The sequence below is a fragment of the Panthera pardus genome, unplaced genomic scaffold (genome assembly GCF_024362965.1).
Source record: "Panthera pardus isolate Hobbes unplaced genomic scaffold, ASM2436296v1 HiC_scaffold_25, whole genome shotgun sequence".
Taxonomy (NCBI): domain Eukaryota; kingdom Metazoa; phylum Chordata; class Mammalia; order Carnivora; family Felidae; genus Panthera; species Panthera pardus.
This window is the reverse complement of record NW_026526821.1, coordinates 14,006,299-14,022,887: the sequence shown is the minus strand read 5'-3', so window position 1 is coordinate 14,022,887 and position 16,589 is coordinate 14,006,299. Positions and strand designations below refer to the sequence as shown.

Genomic DNA, 16,589 nt, shown 5'->3' with positions numbered 1-16,589 from the left:
AAAGACCGTCGCCTCCCCTCTCGCTGTCTTGCTAAGACTGGTCAGGGTTTCCCCCTTGTTTCTCGGTCTCTGTCAGTAAATTCCAAGGAGCCGGGGCTTCCCGGGAAAAACGCCCACCGGGGGCCCTTCACTTCCAGTGTGCCCGCCGCCCGTGGGGATCCTTCCTGTGCTCTCACGGCCCCGACTCCTGTGCTGGGGCGTGCGAATCGGACACGGCCATCCCGACCGGATGGAAAACTGCGAAGTTGAGGACGACCGAGCCATTTTTCCAAAACAGTTTAATTAAAAAAAGGTGAAGAATCTGAAAAAACCGGGGGGAGGGGTGGAACCCAAAAAAGCACACCGTGGGAGTGCACTGGCTCAGTCACAAAGAAACGCCGTCATCGAAAAAGATATTTAAGTTTAATACAAATTTTATACAAAGAAAATGTGAAAAAATACTTCCATATGCTAAAAGCAATTAGGCTTCGCAAATAAGGCCAGCTAGGCTATTTTTTTTTTTTTTTTGACACCTGCAATTCACAAATGTTCTTTCTCTCTTTTTCTTCTATACTCTCTTTTTAGTTCTTCTCTAATATGTATGGGGAACTAGCTGGAAACTGTACAATTCACATCCTCTTATCAACAATGAAGAGAAAGTAAACAGGACTAAAATATACAACAGAATGTACTGGAATGATACCGTACAGTTAATTTTCTCATATACATACATCACCTTTTTGCTTTGTTCAATGCGTTTTGTTCGACACAACATACAAAATGGTACTACCGTATACGTAGTGTGACATGTGACAGGGAGTGTGGCCGGCGTCTGGCATTCTCTCCCACTGCCTTTGTTTCATGCTTACATAAAAACGTAAAATCCCATCGTATAAATAATACATACATGCTTCATCCCGGACTCCCATGTCCTCTGCGTGCATCCTGCCTTTGAGTTTCTCACTTCCAAGAGGCACAGCATCTCTTACCAAGTATGTGTGAGTGTGTGTAAAAGGAACCACAAAGCAAAGAAAAGACTTCTCTTTGTTCCAGAGCTTAGGACGCCTAACACTTTCTCTGCTCTCTTCGGCTGAGCTGAGCGGGGCTTGCTTCTTCTGTGTATCTTCTGTAAACAAGGACCTGATTTCTTCCCTTTTCGAGTAGTCATTGCTGAAATCACACAAAATAAACTAGCTTCTCCCTGTCCTTCGGGGCCAGAGAGCTTGCATTTTATAACACAGTAACGTAGTATTGGAAAGGGGCCAATGGCTTGACGTGATGTGCCCACGACGGCACAGATCCTGTGCCGAAAACTCCTGATTCCAATGTGCTGCATACAGACGTATGAATGAAAACGGCTCACTTTCCCCCGGGGCGTCCAAGGACGAGGGCCTGTGTGCCACGGCGATCCTGGGGCCTAGTCACCATGCCACAGGGACAGCCGGGCTGACCAACCATCCCTCCTCCTCCAACGTCAAAACATTCCTTTTGTGGTTGGGTGTTTCTTGTTTTTTTAATCGTTTTTCTTTTTCTTTCTTCTTTTTTTTTTTTTTTTTTATAAGTTAAAGTCAATACAAATATAAAAAGGGGAAGGTACTCTAGGTTCAATGACATCCACAAATTGTACATTATTTACATCTAAAGCATAGATTTCGTGTGGGTCAAACAGTCCTCAGTCAATGCTAATGCCGGACGCACTGTAGTGTGGGCTGCCCTCCGAGTCGAGGGCCAAGGCCAAGTCGGGGTGTCTGGAATTCTCAAGTCTGAAGGAGGCTCTCCTGTCTCAGGTTTCCTTGCCGCTTCCTGTTGCCCTGGTGTCTGGTTTCTTCTTCCTCCACGGGGTGGGTGGCTTGTGTCGCGACTTGTCCCTAGTCCCAGAAGGTGTCCAGCCGAGACTCTTTCGGGAGGAGGCTCTTCGAACTGGCACTGGCGTTGTGCTCAGAGCGTGTGGATCCTCGCTTCTCGTCGCTGCTGCCCCAGCAACTAGACTTACTGCCCCGGGAATGGTCTGTGGAGGAGAAGCAACAAGAAGCGATGTTGAGCCTTCCCGCCACCTCCACTGCAGCAGAGCCACCCGGCCCCCTGCCCCGCGGCTCCCCTCCGGGCGGCCTCCCGCCGCCTCCCAGCGCGCGTGGGTCTCTAGAGCACAACTGTACGGCCGGTTAGACAAACACAAGGGCACCACATCACAGAGGATCGAGATGGGTGATGAGGGCACCGAAGTGCCCAGGGAGGCACCTCTCACGCGGTACCTGGAACCACAGACCCGCGGTCATGACAGAAGGACACCAAGCACTCAGGTGCTTCTGTGTCCACGCCGGCTGCTGGAAAAAGGCACCAAAATGTGGCGATAGTTTTCCTTCCTCCTATCAGAATTTCTTCGGTCAATTTACAGACAACTCGAAAAGCAGACCTATAACCAAACCACCTAAGGCAGAGGATCACAGAGGAGGAGGAGGAGGAGGAGGAGGAGGAGGAGGAGGAGGAGGAGGGGGGAGAGGCCAGAATGGTTATGTCCGGCTGGACACACACACACCCACGGACTCCCATCAGGGACAGGTTGCAGGGTCCCTGGAGGATACAGAACCAGAGTTAAGACCCAGGACAGCTTCGAGGACGCGTGACCACAAAAAGCTCAACAGTGGCTGAGAAGATCCGAGGCAGGTGAAGGAAGAGGCAGAGGAGGGAGTCCGTAAGCTGCCACACAGCTCAGCTCAGGCCAGCACGGGTGACGGCAAGGGACCCGTCAGCATGCCAAGGCCCCATCAAGCCTGGGATCGTCTGCCAAGTTCAGAGAGGCTGGGATGAAATTTTGTTTTTAAATTTCTGGAGGTGGGATGGTAACATTCAAAGAAGCCAACGGTCAAGCTCGGGGACAGAATGAGAGTGAGAAAGGGACCAGATCAGAGCCGGGGAATGCCATTTCTTACCGCCTGGTACCAAGGAACGTGTACACTTAGTCATGTGTTCCTGTTTTGGAAGACAAGTGGCAAAGAGAGAGAAAAGTCTCCAAAGTGATGTGTTCATTCAGGAGACTTCTCTTTGGCCATTTGCATCAGTGACCAAAAGGGGGCAGTATTCTGGCAGGCAGTCCTGAATCCACCTCCTCTTCCTGGTTCTTCCCTACCCGTGAAGCCTACGCGGATGGTTCTTCTCGAAGGTCTCTGGGAAGCAGTGCGCTCGGTCATCGTCCAACAGGACAAAAATCCCACAACGGTGCAGTCAGGTGAAGGCAGACACCGGGCCTGAGCTCAGCACGGCACCTGCACCACGGACCGGGCCGGCCACCGTCCACGGGACCTGGGCCCTCACGCAGACGGGACACGGGGCACTGGCTGGTTCGGCCAATCACCGCAGGGGAGAATCGGGACCTCTATGGACAAGGCCAAGGCTGATCCCTTCCACGAAGCACACCGTACACTCTGGCTCTCGTCTCCTACCGCGGTTTTCAGCGGCCACGAGAGGCCCAGCTGAGAAGCGCGGAGGCCAGAGCGAGACGCGCCGCTCACAAGGACAGCAGAAAACAAGACGACGATGACGCACGCACAGCCCGAGGCTTCCGCGGGTCCCGGCCGCGTCGGTGAGGCAGGGCCGTACTTCCCCTTCTGGGCTGGGTAGCCGGGGCATGGCCGGGGTGCGGGCGGGTTGCTTGCCACACAGCTGCCGTGGGCTGAAGAGACACGGCCCAGGCAGCCTCGGTGTCCGTCAGGGAGCTCAGGTCGCCACGAGCCAGGCACCCGCTACACACTCAGCACCGTTAGCCCTGTTCTCTCCGCGCCACTCTCCGACCCTCACAGCGACGAGTGCTTCTTGTCCTAATGGGCATTTTTAAACCACGAAAGGGGGGGGGGGGGGGGTCACTGGACGCAGTGCTGCATTACAGGCGGGAAGCGAGGTACCCAATGGCACAAAAGCAACTCTGTAGGCCACATTCTTTAGCGTGTTGGAAACGCAATTCTCAGAACCACCAGCTCTGCCAACAGCCTAATCCGACCAGCAAAACCATAGGTGCGAGAACCACACTAAGGCGGGAAACAGCACCCAAGGAATCCGGATTCTTTTGGGGGAATGAAAACTCTACCGTAGCCAAGCCTGACGGAGGACAAGGCCGGGAGGGGAGGGCAAGGAAGGTGCCGCGGTGAGGACTGAGCAAGGGGATACAGATGACATATCGAGTGACCAACGTCCTCGGCCACGATGATGGGACCGCAACAAATAACGTCTGGAAACGAAGAGCCAGAAATTAGTGATATGAAAGGAGTTTCAATAAAATAAGGGGCACGGTGAAGAGCTTGGTGGGGAAATCACGACAGGTATGACAAGAGAAGGAAACAGGAACTGCAGGAGAGAGCACAGCCGTGCCACAACGGAACCGTCATCATGGCACTCGGCGGGCCGGGCAACGCACAGCACGCTCAGGATGGCGGGCACCCGGACTGAAGTTCTCCGGCTTGGCCAACTGCCGAGCGTGGGGCGGTTAAGGGTCAGAATGCGCCTGTTCTCAACCTCGAGGAAGGGAAGTCACAGCGAAGCAGAGGGCGGTCTCAACACGGTCGGGGGTGGGGGGGGGTGCAAGGGGGGGGGGGGGCGCCGAGAGAGGGGTCCACAGTCGCTGTCGCTAGCTCTCAAATCCAGAACTAAAGCATGAGTGTTGTCCTTGACCCATGGAACCTCCAGAGCACAGAAATGGTGACATCCTTCATTTGGGAGGAAGGGGAGAAGAGCGGTCATCAGTGACCCCAACCCTCACCTTCATAAACCAGAAGTCAGCAAGCAAGGTCTAAAACTAACGCTCAGAAATAGGAGCACAGGGAAATACATTATTTGTAAGGAGAGGGAAGTACCAGAGACATCACTGGGGACAGGGCCTAGGAACTGTCTCTTACTATAACTATACGCATGTTTTACTTCGAAATCTTAAAACTATTATTTATTTGGGGGGGGGGGTGCCCACAGAGAGAGAGAGAGAGAGAGAGAGAGAGAGAGAGAGAGATCCCAAGCAGACTCCACATTCTCAGCACAGAGCCCGATGTGAGGCTTGAACTCAGAAACCATGAGATCGTGACCTGAGCTGGAATGGAGTCAGATGCTTACCCGACTGAGCCACCCAGGCGCCCCCAAAATCTTAAAAGACAAGCAAATAGCAAGGAAGCACGTACCCCCACGGAACCTTTCTCCCGCCCCCAGACTCCTCACCACACCCTCCCGGCACCAGTAGGCACGGAGAACCCCGGTGTGTCCAAAGCCCTCTTTCCTCCACAAGGTTTCGTCTGCACGGTCACCAACATCAAGAGCTGGCGGAAGTTAGACGTACGAGGAGTTCGAAGAGGACAGCGAACGAGTCCGCGTTTCTGCTCTGACACAAGTACCGGCTTGGGTGAGAAACAGAGGAAGGGGGAAGACAGAGGACACCGTCCTGACTGGGCCCCGGGCACCTCCGTCTCCCTCCTGCTCACACTCTGGGCTGTCGTGGCAACACTTCCTGGAAAACGCTCCCTCTCCTCCAGTTTCTGACGGGGAGCACCACGGTGCTCCCCCTCGGCTAATATGCCTTCCGTCCCGCCTCGTCCCGACTCCGAAACGCGGACGCCTCCTGAGTGCGGTCCCGGACACACCTCTTCCTTTCGCCAAGACCCGTAGAGAAGGTCCCTCCTGCTGAGGACACCCTGGGATTCTAACCTTGTCTCTTTGCGAGACAAGGTCTCAAAACCCCATTTAGAATTTAAAAGCTCCGCGGTTATTCAGGGCTTAGGGCTCGGTGGTGACCGGACCGAACGAGTCTTACGGAAACGTCTGCCTGGGCTGGGGAAGGAGGCAGGGCAGCCTGGAGGCCGTGCCGTTCGTTCAATATGGTGGCCACTAGCTCCGCGATGCTATTTAAATAAAGTAATATAAAATGTTAAATTCTATTCCTCAGTTACGTCAGCCACAGTTCAAGGGTCCGACAGCCATGTGTGCAGGCGACTACCACAGGGAACGGGGCGGATACAGAACCACGCCATCATTGCAGAATGTTCTGGGGGACAGCACCGCTCTAGGGGCAGATGCAGGGTGTCAAGAAAGAAGCTGGAGGCACAGGAGGATATTTAAATGCCTAAGGAAGGAAGCAGCTGAACACGACATCTGGCTACGACAGAGGCTGGATACGGAAAGGCCGGCGAGGCTGGAGGAAGGCGTGAAGGAGGCCTGGGTGCTGGAAGGGGAGGCAGGGCCTGGCTGTGCTCCCCGGAAGGAACAGGCAATGCCACGTGCTGTCAGTGACATTGGAGGGATGGGCTGGGAGGTCTGAAACAGAGAACCGCGGAAGCTGCCCTTGTGGAGAGTGCAAACAGAGGCTGAAATGCAACAAGTTTGGTAAGATGACCAGGCAGATGGAAACGTGTGCTTCTGAGGTCAGCGGTCAAGATCAGCGTGTGTGGTGCAATGAGGGTGTCCCGAGCGATCTTCTCTGGCTGAGCTCCAATGCCGGCTGCGGGGGAGTTAAGAGATAGATGGCTGGGGTGTGAGCAAGGCAAGGTTTTGCCAAATGGACATGTGGAGAAAACCAGAAGGTGTGGAAGACTGGGTTCCATTAGCGAGGGTGCTGCTGGGATGAGCCGTGGAAACCAAGCTGGGGAAGGAGGGAGGTGAGGAAAGGAAACAGTTAGTAGGTCTGGAAGCTGGGGCAGCGGGGAGAAGCCACATCTACAGCCCTGACTTTCCCCCAGACATCGGTGCCTTATTAGCTGAGCCACACAAAACGGCCAACCGTTTTTGACTCACGATTTCCTAGGGGTCAACTTAAGTATTCCCAATGCAGCGGGTGAGAGCACGTGTGGGGTCAGAGAATTCTGGACTGAAGTCCAGGCTCCAGTAGTTAAGTCACTGAGTTACTTGTGCATGTAACTTAACTTCTCTGGGCCTCAACGTCCTCGTCTGCATAATGGGAACAGTAACTTCTCTCACCGAAGTTGGGAATAAACACAATGAAGTGTCCAACCGCTTCATGCTCTTCTCCTAAGCACCCATTAAATGCTCTTCTGACTTCCCTTAAAGCTCCAGAAGACAGGGGCGCCTGGGTGGCTCAGTCGGTTGAGCGTCCGACTTCGGCTCAGGTCGTAATCTCGTGGTCCGTGAGTTCGAGCCCCGTGTCGGGCTCTGTGCTGACCGCTCAGAGCCTGGAGCCTGTTTCGGATGCTGTGTCTCCCTCACTCTCTGACCCTCCCCCGTTCATGCTCTGTCTCTCTCTGTCTCAAAAATAAACGTTAAAAAAAATTAAAAAAAAAAAAAAAAAAGCTCAAGACAGGAGTTGTCTGCCTTGTTCACCCCTAAATCCTCAGCCCTAGCACAGGACCTGGTCCCAGAGACACTCAACAAACTCTCACACGCCTCCAACCCTCTGCGAAAAGCCTAGAGCCATGCATCCTCCAAGAACCTAAAGCGGAATTCAGAATCTTGCCCTCCCTCCCTTCCCCGATCCCGTCCCCTCCCTGTCCCCTCCCCCCCATCCTGTCACCGAGGGACTCCTCCAAGATTATTTTCTCTGCGTCCACCCAACCAGTACCAAGTCACCAACATCTTCTGCCCCTGGGCTAGGGAATACCTCGTCACCGAGAAGTGCAATAGGGCAGATCTCCCAGCCAGCGTCCCGTCTGCAGTCCCCCTGGATGAGACAGATTCCATACTGCCCGCCACCCTCCATGCTTATCCCACCTCGCAGCTCAAAACCTCAACAGCGCCCCCTGTCGGAAGCCATGGTCCCCCTACCCTGGGCCTCGCTCACACCACCTGGGCAATTCTGACCCATCCACAACCCTCCTACAGCCTGCGTATTCCAGGTTTTTACTCTAAACTCATTTTAAACTTCAATAAAAAAGGAATTGTATATTGCTACCTAGATCGCGGGCAGAAAATCCATAATCCTCACCACAGGTAGAGGGCAGCTCTACAAACACACATAATGAAAACCAAACCGTAGTCTTAACGTCCAGGTAAGTCTTTGCGAAAAGGAGAAACTAGAAAACATCAAAGAGATGTGCAAGGCATCTTAGCGCTAAACTGAACTGTTCTCAGAGATTTAGTCAGGGGACTGAAGGCAAGGGAGAGGTAGGTTTTCAATAGGCGGTTCAATCGTATTTAATGCCAAGTTCTCATTCTCCCTCAAGTCAGCTCCTGCTACTCCCTCTTAGCCCCGCCCTCCATCTGAATCCCAGTCTCCAGCCCCCTGGGGAAACCGTCCCCACCTATGCAAACAAAGGACATCAACTTCTTCCTTGGCGCACTTAATACAGAGACAGGAAATAAAATTTTCGGCTTTCCGCTTAAGGGAATCATCCAAAGGAGAAAAAGATCCTGGAGCTAAGGGACCTTCAAGTAAGCAAATTGTCCTCAACGGGGGCACCGCACCCTCTTTGAACCCTCTGGAATCACCCAAAACTCGGAAGGATGCAGGAAAATGACCCTTTGGGCGAGAACAGAGGGTAGCTCAAACCCCACGTAAGAGGAAAAACTAAAAATTTCAGTCTCAGAAAACAGCCCAAAACAGCCTACTGGGTTATTCCCCAAGAAGAAAGGTTTCTACAGAAACATCATCCACCTAAAAAGTTTCTTTTCCCTAAAGGCTCAAGTGCCCTCATCCACTAACTGCGGATGCTGGGACCTCAGGAACAGAGTTCCAGATGGTTTAATTTACTGTGGTCATTTCCCTGAGGGCGGAAGAAATGCCCGAGCTACATGCACACCTCTACCCCACCCCAGGTCAGCAACAGAACCCTCTTTTATGTGGGACCCCCATAAATAAAACAAATGGAGGTAAATACTGATCAGTTTGGAGGGTGCCTGAAAGCTACCTTGCCCAGCCACTCCCTCGCCCCCCCCACAATGACCTGCCCGGGGCACCCCCAAAGATCCCTAAGGATCCACAGTGGTTGGAAAACCACTGCCATAAACCCTTAAAGATCTCCCTGAGAAAATGGCTTCCCCTCTGCCCGTGAGGAATGTGAGAGCACCGTTCACCCACCAGGGGGCAACATACCAGAGCCTTGGTTGGAGCCTAAGAGAATGGAGGAGGGCGTCTCCCTGGAGCCAGAAAGGTCGAGGGTCTAAAAATACAAAAAGAGAGAGATGGACACAAGGCACGGGGGCCAATGTAGCCCCCCAGGGAAGCCCAGGGATCCATGGGGGTGCTCATCACTGCCCCCAAGGCACCTTTGTGCCCTCTGCCTGGTATGCTCAGGCAGGGGAGGCCAGGTCGGCTGGGGTGGCCCTACACCTGTGCTCTGTCTCCCAGAATGAAGAGGGTGGAACACAGCAATGGGGTGCGCCCTTACTCAACTCTACAGCCTTAGCTTCTAGAACATTCACTGTGCCCTCAACTTCCTTCACTGACCTACCTACCGTCCAGATTTGTGCCACATCCAAAAAGGAGGTATATTACTTCAAAACTATGTCAGCTCGCTTTCATTTCACATTAACCTCTTACCAGGCTATATTGTCAATGAAATCAAAGGGTTTTGATGGCATAAGAACTTAATTCTTCTCCTAAGACACACTGAAATAAATACATGATGACTACGCATGTAAAACATGATCAATGTGCCACCGAAAATACCTTCTGCAGACGACCCATGTTGCATATGCCACACACTGGGAAGTAGGGGGTGCGACCTTTCCTGGCCAATATGGCGGCTACTAGCACCGTGTGACTGCTTGTATTTGAATTAATTAAATAAAATTTCAAAGTGCGAGAGTCTCTGCTCACACCAACTCCGGTCCAAGGGCTCAACAGCCACGTGTGGCTAGTGGATACCATACTGGGCAGAGCAGACACAGAACACTCCCATCATCACAGAAGGTTCTACTGGACAACACTGTGATAAGCTTTGAGAGTCCCCAGAGAGCAGCTGCCGAATCACACGAATGTCAACTCGGGCTCCGCGTCGCTCTGTCCCTGCCCGCATGCCCACTGGTGAAAAGGAGGCCTGCTAAGCCTGTCACCCCCACCAGCAGTCTGACTGCCCCACCTTGAAGACAGACCTCCCACAACATGGGACTTGCAGAGGAGACAGGCATGGGGACAGGTCCTGAGACGCCACCTGGCCCTAAGTGTTGGTGTCACTGGCCAAAGGCGAGCAGCTTACTCACCGAGCCGCTGTCCTTGCTTTTCTCCGTGGAAGGCTCCTTGTCTTTCGAGGTGCTGGCGGCATCCGTAGGGGCCGCCTGTGTGCCAGAAGACTTGTTTAGTGTTTCTGTGTTTACCTCGGCGTCTGCTTCCTGCTGAGGAGCAGTAGCTGGGGGGGGGAACGGAAGAGAGAAGCCATGTATAAGCTGAGGGCCACGGCTTCCAGAACCACAGGAAGCCGCGCACTGCACGAGGCCACGCCATCGCTCGGAACAACTCTGACCCGACTGCTGTCTGTAACAGAGGCACCTCTGCTCAGTCCCACCCAGGAGAACAGGCCCAAAGTGGCCAGGACTCCAAAGTTTTCCAGAAGCTGAAATTCCAGACATTGTGCGAAAATATGTGAATTTTTAGTAGTTCATTAATTCAAGTTTTGTTAAGTCATCCCAGACCCAAAAGCATGGCGGGAGAACAAATGAAGCCCGTCAGCAGAACCAGCCTGGAATTGGGATCTAGCATTACTCATTTCACAATTTCTAATTTTAGATCGATTTTATCCCCGTAGACTTCCTTCCTTCCGAGGCAGGGCTGGGAAACCCATGTGAAAAACGACACGATGGCAAAGACAGAGTCTCTGGAGATGCTAGGAGCTTGGACAAACTGAAAAAGAGCATTTGAGAGGAATTTCAGAAGGACGGACATTATAATGCCACAAAGAAAGGAAAACTGAAGGACATTTTGGCCATCTTGTCATAACAACAACAATGGGTCATCAGACACATTACAGAACGTAGGAGAATTTAACTCTACCGCTAGAAGAGATTTAAAGTAGCCATTAGGAAGACATCTCCCTAAAGGACAAAGGACCCAACAACGTATAGTTCAATACTGCCTTTTTAAAATAACGAAATACACAAGACCTCTCTAGAGCGAGAGCTGGCAACCCAGTGCTACTTGTTTTTGTGAATAAAGTTTTACTGGAACAAAGCCTCGCCCACCACTTACACCTTGTCTATGACTGTCCTCTCCCTAAATCAGTACAGTAGAGCAGCTTCAACAAATCGTAAAATATTTATTCTCTGGACCTTCACAGAAAGCATTTGCCAACTCCTGGCCGCTGGAGTGCTTCTCAATCGTGGTCACCTATCACCTTCCAATTTTTGCCAGTGTGAAAGACACACTGCCTTGTCGTATTATTCATGTATTTTTTTTTTTTTAACGTTTTATTTATTTTTGAGAGAGAGACAGTGAGACAGAGAGTGAGCAGGGGAGCGGCAGAGAGAGGGAGACACAGAATCCGAAGCAGGCTCCAGGCTCCGAGCTGTCAGCACAGAACCTGATGCGGGGCTCCATCTCGCGAACAGTGAGATCATGACCCGAGCTGAAATCGGACATTTAACCGCCTGAGCCACCCAGGTGCCCCTATTTATGTAATTTTAAATTAAATTCTTCAAAATGGAAAGTAATAAACTAATAAAGCTAATACTATTTGTCAGAAATACAAGCTAACTGTAAAAACTCTTGAATTTTGGCTCAGGTCATGATCTCGCCGGGCGTGGGACGAGCCGGGAGTCGGGCTCTGTGTTGACAGCATGAAACCTGCTTGGGAGTCTCTCTCCCTGCCCCTCCACCGCTCGTGCACGCAAACATATTCTCTCTCTCAAAATAAACCAACTTAAAAAAAATAATTAAAGAGCAGGATTTCTCAGTATCAGTACGACTGACATTTAGGGCCAGATCATTCTTCGGCCCGGGGGCGGGAGGGGGGCCCGTCTGGCGCACCGCGCGGGGTTCGGCGGCAGCATCCCTGGCCTCTGCCCTCCGGAGGCCGGCGGCCCGCCCCTCGGTTAGGATGACCACACACGCCTGTGGTCCCTGCCGGCGTCTCGGGGTGGGGACCGAAATCACCGCACCGAGAACCACTGCCACATGAAACGACAGTCCGGGCAAGTAACAGAAGGAGGCCCCACGTTCACAACAGCCGTGCCTCAAGCGTCCGCCGGGCGCGCGCACGCTGCCCGCTCGTGCGTGACGGTCACGGTCGTCCGGCGAGACCCGCCAGGGCCCGGGCAGGCCGCGCGTGGCCGTACCTGACTGCGTACAGGACTTCATGTGCTCGGGCCAGTGGGCCTGCTGGCAGGGGTAGTCGCAGTAGCTGGTGTTCCAACAGCAGTAGAAGATGGCCTCCTTCTTGCAGTTGGCGCACCACTGCTTCTTCTTGGTCTCGTCCACCGCCTGCTGCTTCTCCAGCTCCAGCTGCTTCTTCACCTCGGCGATGAGCCGGTCCCGCTCCTGCTCCAGGCTCTGCCGCATCTCCGCCATGGTCAGCTCTGATGGGCGAGGGGAGAGGACATGGGCTGCATCACTAGTCCCCCCACTCCCCCGCCCGGGGCTTGGAGACTTTCACACCAGATCGGAAAGGGAGTCCAGGACGGGGATTCCAACAGACACGGGTGCGGGTCCTGGCTCGGAGGGGGCTCAGCTGTGCAACACCCCTCCCCCCCAACAGGCGAGTAACCTAGCCTTGCCGAGCCCCAGTATCTGCATCTGCAAAACGAGAGTTCGTCACGTGATCAGACAGAGCTGCGCGGTGAGAGAGAACGCCAGGTGCCTAGCATGCAGGGAGCCCGGAGCCCCACGGGGATCCTGGGGGAAGTCGTCAAATAAACCCGTGACCCAATTTCCACGAAGCCCACTCTGAGTTTTGTCACCAGCATGGACTTTTCTAGCAACCAAATACTACAAGGCACCTCGTGTTACACCCTGGATCAACTCACTTCACCTTCATACTAATCCTGGGAGACCAGCTCTAACCAGACCGTTCCTTTCGGGGGCGCCCAGGCGGCTCAGTCGCCAAGTGTCGGGCTCTTGCTTGCGACTCAGGTCATGATCTCATGGTTCCTGAGTTGGAGCCCCATGTGGGGATCCCTGCTTGGGATTCCTCACCCCTGCCCCCCCCCTTCTCTCTCTCCAAAATAAATAAATAAGCTTTAAAAAAAAAAAAAAACCCTTTCATAGATGAGGAAACTGAGGCATACAGCCAATAAGGGCACAGCTGGCACTAGAGCTCAGACACACTTTCTATTCGGTGAGCTCAGTGGCCATGGAGTAAATCTACCAGACAGGGCGTTATGACTCGCTCTGACCGATCAACTACCAAAGTGCTCAGTCCGCTGGGGCTTCTCTAATTTCACTTCAGATAGGAAAGTTCCCATGCCATTCACCCTGGGGCGGGGGTGGCCTGCACACCAAAAGAAAAGTAAATGATCCCGCTAAAATTCGTTAAGATTCTCTTACTGAAAATTACAAACAAAAACAAAACAACAAGCACACATGCACACGTCTAAAAAAAACACCAGGGGGCGCCTGGGTGGCGCAGTCGGTTGAGCGTCCGACTTCAGCCAGGTCACGATCTCGCGGTCCGTGGGTTCGAGCCCCGCGTCAGGCTCTGGGCTGATGGCTCGGAGCCTGGAGCCTGTTTCCGATTCTGTGTCTCCCTCTCTCTCTGCCCCTCCCCCGCTCATGCTCTGTCTCTCTCTGTCCCAAAAATAAATAAAAAACGTTGAAAAAAAAAATTTTTTAAAAAATAAAATAAAAAAAATTAAAAAAACACCAGGAAAAGAAAATTACCCCCTTGCACTTGTGTTAGACGCCAGCTTTCTGTCCCTTTAACTAGAAGCCTGCAGACCATGGGCACGTTCTGGCCAGCCCGCAGGTACTTTTTTTTTTTTTTCCAAACATGCAGCTAATTATTTAAAAATGGAGAGATTCTGGGGCGTCTGGGCGGCTCAGTGGGTTGAGCGTCCGACTTCAGCTCAGGTCATGATCTCGCGGTTTGTGAGTTTGAGCCCCAAAAGTCGGGCTCTGTGCTGACAGCTCGGAGCCCGGAGCCTGCTTTGGATTCTGGGTCTCCCTCTCTCTCTGCCCCTCCCCCCTTGTGCTCTGTCTCTCTCTGTCTCTCAAAAATAAATAAATGTAAAAAAAAAAAATTTTTTTTTTAATGGAGAGATCCTGCATAAAAGTAACAAGCAGCCACAACACCCGAGTAAACTTCCTGCGTGGCAACAAGCAGAGAAGCAGAGGGCTCCCTCCTCCCAAGGGCGGCCTCGTAAGGTAAGTTTGCGATGCACGATTTCAACGTGTGTCACCTGTGACAGGGGGCACACCTGGGCCTGCCCCCGTGACGAGGGAGACACGACGGCCTCCAGCATTCTGGCTCTGAGGCTGACACTACATGAGGGTCTCAAGGGAAGTGCTCTACCTTTGGGGGGAAAGCCTTTCACAACAGGGACACACAACGATAGGCCGGAAACAGCACTCAGTCTGCACCAACCAGCAAAGTAGCTTTCTCCGCAGTGCGGGCCACACACCAAGTGTTTGAGAATCTGTGAAAATGCCCAATATTCCGTGCTTCGGAGGGAAGGTCTGGACCCAGAGTGCCCACGCCCGAATCGCAGCTGTGTAACTCTGAGCAACTTCCTCAACATGTCTGTGCCCCACTTGCTTCTACCTAAAAACGGGGATAACAGAGCTCTTCACCAGAAGGGTTTCCGTGAGAATTTGGATCCGTGGCAAAGTACTTAAAACGGTTGCTGAGTCAGAGCTCAGTAAACAGGAACAGCTACGGCTGTTGCTGCTGCTACTCCCGCTACTGATGTTGGTTATTTTGAAAAGAAAAGAAGAAGGAACCCACCCCCCCAACACCTGCTCTTACACCTCGTGTCCACGGGTTAGACTCTCCAGGGTTCTGTGGTCTCCCCAGCAGCGGGACATCACATCCCCAAGCCTACTTTTGACTCCATTCACGCCGGCACCCGCCTCCAGAGCTGCGGGGAAGTTCACACCCAAAAGCGCCCTCGGCGCAGGCCAGCTCACCAGGACTTACCCAAGTTGTGCTTCATTTCCGAGAGCTCCTGTTGGTGCAGCCACTGCAGCTTCTCGATCTCGATCCTCAGCCTGCGAATCTGGAATGAGGGAGAGTAAGACTCTTAGAAGGCGTGTCTGGATGGCGTTCACCGACAGGGCTCACCAGCTGAAGAGTCAACGCCACGCGGTCAAGTGAGGCGTAAGCAGCTGGACGCTGCAGGCCAGAGAGGTGGGCACCAGTGGGTTATCCCAAATTCAAGAGGAACTCTGCTTCCGAAAACGAAATGCAGCTGACCCTTGAACAACGTGGGAGCGGGAGCCGGGGCATCCACAGGCCACGCCGTCAAAAAATCTACATGTAACCTTGGACTCTCCAAAAACCTAACAGCCTACTGTTGACCAGGAAGCCTTCCCCAAAAATATAAACAGCTGAACACAGATGTTGTGTATATTAGATAATATATTCTTAGCATTGGGTAAGTTCGAGAAAAGAAAATGTTAAGAAAATCACAAGGTAGGGGCGCCTGGGTGGCTCAGTCGGTTGAGCGTCCGACTTCAGCTCAGGTCACGATCTCGCGGTCCATGAGTTGGAGCCCCGCATCGGGCTCTGGGCTGACGGCTCAGAGCCTGGAGCCTGCTTCTGATTCTGTGTCTCCCTCTCTCTCTGCCCCTCCCCCATTCATGCTCTGTCTCTCTCTGTCTCAAAAATAAATAAACGTTAAAAAAAAAAAATTTTTTTTAATAAAATAAAAAAAAAAAGAAGAAAATCACAAGGTAGAGAAAATGCATTTTACGGTACTATACTATATAAAAACTCCACATAAAATGGACAAGCACAGTTCAAACCCGCTTTTCAAGGGTCAACTATAGAAGTTGTCTGTCTTTTCCAAGAAATCCCGGCTCCAGAAAAAGCCACTTAAAGTAAAAACAAGGCGGGAGGACGGTGCCTTGCCGGCTTAGTTGCTAGAGCATCCAACTTCTGATCTTGGGGTTGTAAGTTCAAGTCCCATGTTGAGCACAGAGTTTACTTTAAAAATGAATGAATGAATAAAGTAAAAACAAGAAACAGATTTTCATAATAAATAAAAAAAAATAATAACAAATAAATGAAAGGCTTGATTAGAACTTTGGTCCTTGGGAATGCAAGCTGGTGCAGTGACTCTGGAAAACAGTATGGAGGTTCCTCAAAAAACTAAAAATAGAACTACCCTACGACCCAGCAATTGCACTACTAGGCATTTATCCATAGGATACAGGTGTGCTGTTTTGAAGGGACACATGCACCCCCATGTTTATAGCAGCACTATCAACAGTAGCCAAAGTATGGAAGGAGCCCAAATGTCCATCGATGGATGAATGGATAAAGAAGATGCGGTGTATATACACACACACACACACACACACACACACACACACACACACACACACACAATGGAGTATTACTCGGCAACCAAAAAGAATGAAATCTTGCCATTTGCAACAACGCGGATAGAACTGGAGGGTATTATGCTAAGCGAAATTAGTAAGAGAGAGACAAGTATCATATGACTTCACTCATATGAGGACTTTAAGAGACAAAACAGATGAGCGTAAGGGAAGGAAAACAAAAATAATATAAAAACAGGGAGGGGGACAAAACAGAAGA

The 16,589-nt window shown here is 52.0% G+C and overlaps 1 protein-coding gene across 25 annotated transcripts in view; it reads right to left on the bottom strand.

Annotated features, from left to right (window-relative positions):
• Positions 1 to 261: 261 nt before the first annotated feature.
• The window catches only part of ZMYND8 (zinc finger MYND-type containing 8), a 125,358-nt gene continuing 109,030 nt past the window's right edge, over positions 262 to 16,589 (bottom strand). For 17 of the 25 annotated variants that reach the window (XM_053890176.1, XM_053890175.1, XM_053890185.1 and 14 more), the window contains 4 exons: positions 14,964 to 15,042; positions 12,169 to 12,408; positions 10,102 to 10,247; positions 262 to 1,987 (listed from right to left, as the gene is read on the bottom strand). In XM_053890176.1, coding sequence (XP_053746151.1) covers positions 1,763 to 1,987; positions 10,102 to 10,247; positions 12,169 to 12,408; positions 14,964 to 15,042 — 690 coding nt within the window. In that variant the 3' untranslated portion in view covers positions 262 to 1,762. Of the gene's footprint in view, positions 1,988 to 8,992; positions 9,060 to 10,101; positions 10,248 to 12,168; positions 12,409 to 14,963; positions 15,043 to 16,589 lie in introns of all 25 variants that reach the window. The other 8 variants (XM_053890179.1, XM_053890186.1, XM_053890187.1 and 5 more) reach the window with 1 other exon arrangement.